This window comes from Sinocyclocheilus rhinocerous, unplaced genomic scaffold, assembly GCF_001515625.1.
Source record: "Sinocyclocheilus rhinocerous isolate Xijiao unplaced genomic scaffold, SAMN03320098_v1.1 scaffold240, whole genome shotgun sequence".
NCBI lineage: Eukaryota > Metazoa > Chordata > Actinopteri > Cypriniformes > Cyprinidae > Sinocyclocheilus > Sinocyclocheilus rhinocerous.
This window is the reverse complement of record NW_015654534.1, coordinates 259,889-262,278: the sequence shown is the minus strand read 5'-3', so window position 1 is coordinate 262,278 and position 2,390 is coordinate 259,889. Positions and strand designations below refer to the sequence as shown.

Genomic DNA, 2,390 nt, shown 5'->3' with positions numbered 1-2,390 from the left:
CTATGGGTTGGGCACGTGCTATGATTGGACAACAAAGGGCAAAGTGGCAGGTAGGAGAAGGCCGTTCCACATAATTAAGTGCATCATATCCAGTACACGGCAGGCTTCCTAGTGGAAGTGATGCTGTAGAATGACTGGGGTTGGTGGAGAACCATAGAGGAACCCAACAGGTGGGGCTGGATGAGGAGGACATACCTTGGAGTTCTTGCCCCCGCTGCGTGTGGACTGGCCGGAGAAGGTGCGAGTGACCAGCTGCTCAGGGGTGGAGGGGGATTTGGAGGTGTCAGACTGCTCTGAGCCTTTCTCCACCATGGTGTCCGCCTCGACGTTCTGCAGAATGGGAGATCGACAGCGCTTCCGCAGAACCGGAGAGCAGGCAGGGGAACTCCGGTTAGAGTTACTGGCGGTGCTGGAGAGACAAGAGCCATACAGATCAAGACTATTGTTTCAATTTCTCAGAGAGCGACAACTTAAACCCCTAGAAAGATAATCTGTCTGCCTCATTTCTTTGTAACATGCATTTGGCCATTTTAGATCATAACATGAAAACACTCATTCCCTTAGGTGTTTGGAGCTTCTAAACAACATTAAAACTACCAATGAAAACAACATAAACAAAGTAAGTTTCTTACATTTTAGTGTATATATAATTAAAATACACTTAACGTTATTATTGCATACTGTTTTATAATGTACTGCACTAAAATTATGTGCAAATAGTATCTGCCACATAAATAGCATCAAACTATTATTTACACTTTGTGCAAAAATAAAATACTGCTATTTTTATTTAGTGTAAATAGCATCGCAGCTTTTTTTTCAAAAAACATCTGCCTTATTATCAGTAATACATTAAATAAACAAATACAAAAATTAAATGCATAAACACAACAGTCTAAATTTATTCAAATCAGATTTGTTTTTGTATCATTGATAATCAATTATATATTTTTTTGTTAACATTTTGAATAAAATGTTCTTATTATATTTTCTGCTTTCATTTTAATTTTAAATAAAGTTTTAATGCATTTTTGTGTTTTGTCATTTTTTTTTAAATGTCTATATAGTTTTTATTACGTTTTAGTTTATTTAGCTTTAATTATTTTAATACTTTAACTTAAACTAAAAAAAAAAAGAAAAAAAGACAAATGCTGCCTTGGCAAGTTTTATATTTTATTTACTTCGAGGTAATGTTTTTTTTTTTTTTAATGGTTTTAGATTTAGTTTTAAAAAATGATAATAACCCTGAAAATGTGAGAAAAGAGAAAAATAGTCACATGTCTTAAGTAAAACAGATGTATTTAAGTTCAAATCAATTTAAATATTAAAATAAAATATTATAATATAAATACATTATTAAAAAAAACATAATGTCATAAAATATTACATATTATATTTGACCAAAACCAGTTAAGCACAAACATCACTGACAAAAAGCAAGCAATCTCAAGTGACAGAACAAAATAAACTCACTCCAAACACCAATAACCTAAAAATCCCCCACAAACGCCACTGACTTAAACAAGTCCACCTTTTAAACACCACTGACCTGAACAAGTCCACCGCAAACAGACACGTCATTATAGCAGGGATGGGCAGACGTTAATACACACAATAAACAACCGATAAACAAGCCAAACAGTATCAAAATCACCACAACTTCAGTATTGCAGCAGTTCCAGACATCAGCCTGCATCTGAACACACTTCATTTCTTAAGATAATGATCTCATCATATTAACACACATACACAATTTCACATGCACACACACCCTCGCTCACACGCTTACAGAAATATATAACCACTAACTACATGCTGACTTGTCTCTGTGGATGCTCGACTCTCTCCAGTTTCCAAAGGGAGCAACCTGGTCACATTATAGGCTCTTATGCAACACCTTACATCACTACTAGCCAATCAGAACTGTAAAACAAGGTCACTACACTATTCTACAATTTCAGCGAGGCCTTGAGCGTGTGTGTGTGTGTGTGTGTGAGTGGACTGATCACAGTGACTAGAACAGATAGCCGCCCGCTGTGGCCTGTCAGGTGCACTGCCAAAGATGCATGCTGATCATAGTGTCAGTCTAGCAATCTAACAGACAGCAGAAAATCACTGCTTTCATTGATTTTACATGCCAGGTGCCACCTAGCAGTGGCGGAGCCAGAGGGGTGTCCAGGGTGGACACTAGAGCCCGACCGATATGGGTTTTTTGGGGCCGATATTGATACCGATATTAGGAAGTAAAAAATCGGCCGATATTCTTTGTGTATATTATAGTACAGTATCAGTCAAAAGTTTGGACACTCTCCCATTCGAGGGTCCAAACATTTGACTGGTACTATATATAGAATACAGTATATACATAAACAGAATATATATACATAAAC

General features: G+C 36.8%; 1 protein-coding gene across 3 annotated transcripts in view; it reads right to left on the bottom strand.

The window, feature by feature from the left end:
- LOC107717608 (GRAM domain-containing protein 1B-like) overlaps window positions 1-2,390 on the bottom strand; it is an 82,563-nt gene that overhangs the window by 27,585 nt on the left and 52,588 nt on the right. For all 3 annotated transcript variants that reach the window (XM_016524413.1, XM_016524414.1, XM_016524415.1), the window contains exon 4: window positions 196-409. In XM_016524413.1, the coding sequence (XP_016379899.1) occupies window positions 196-409 (214 nt within the window). The remainder of the gene's footprint in view (window positions 1-195; window positions 410-2,390) is intronic.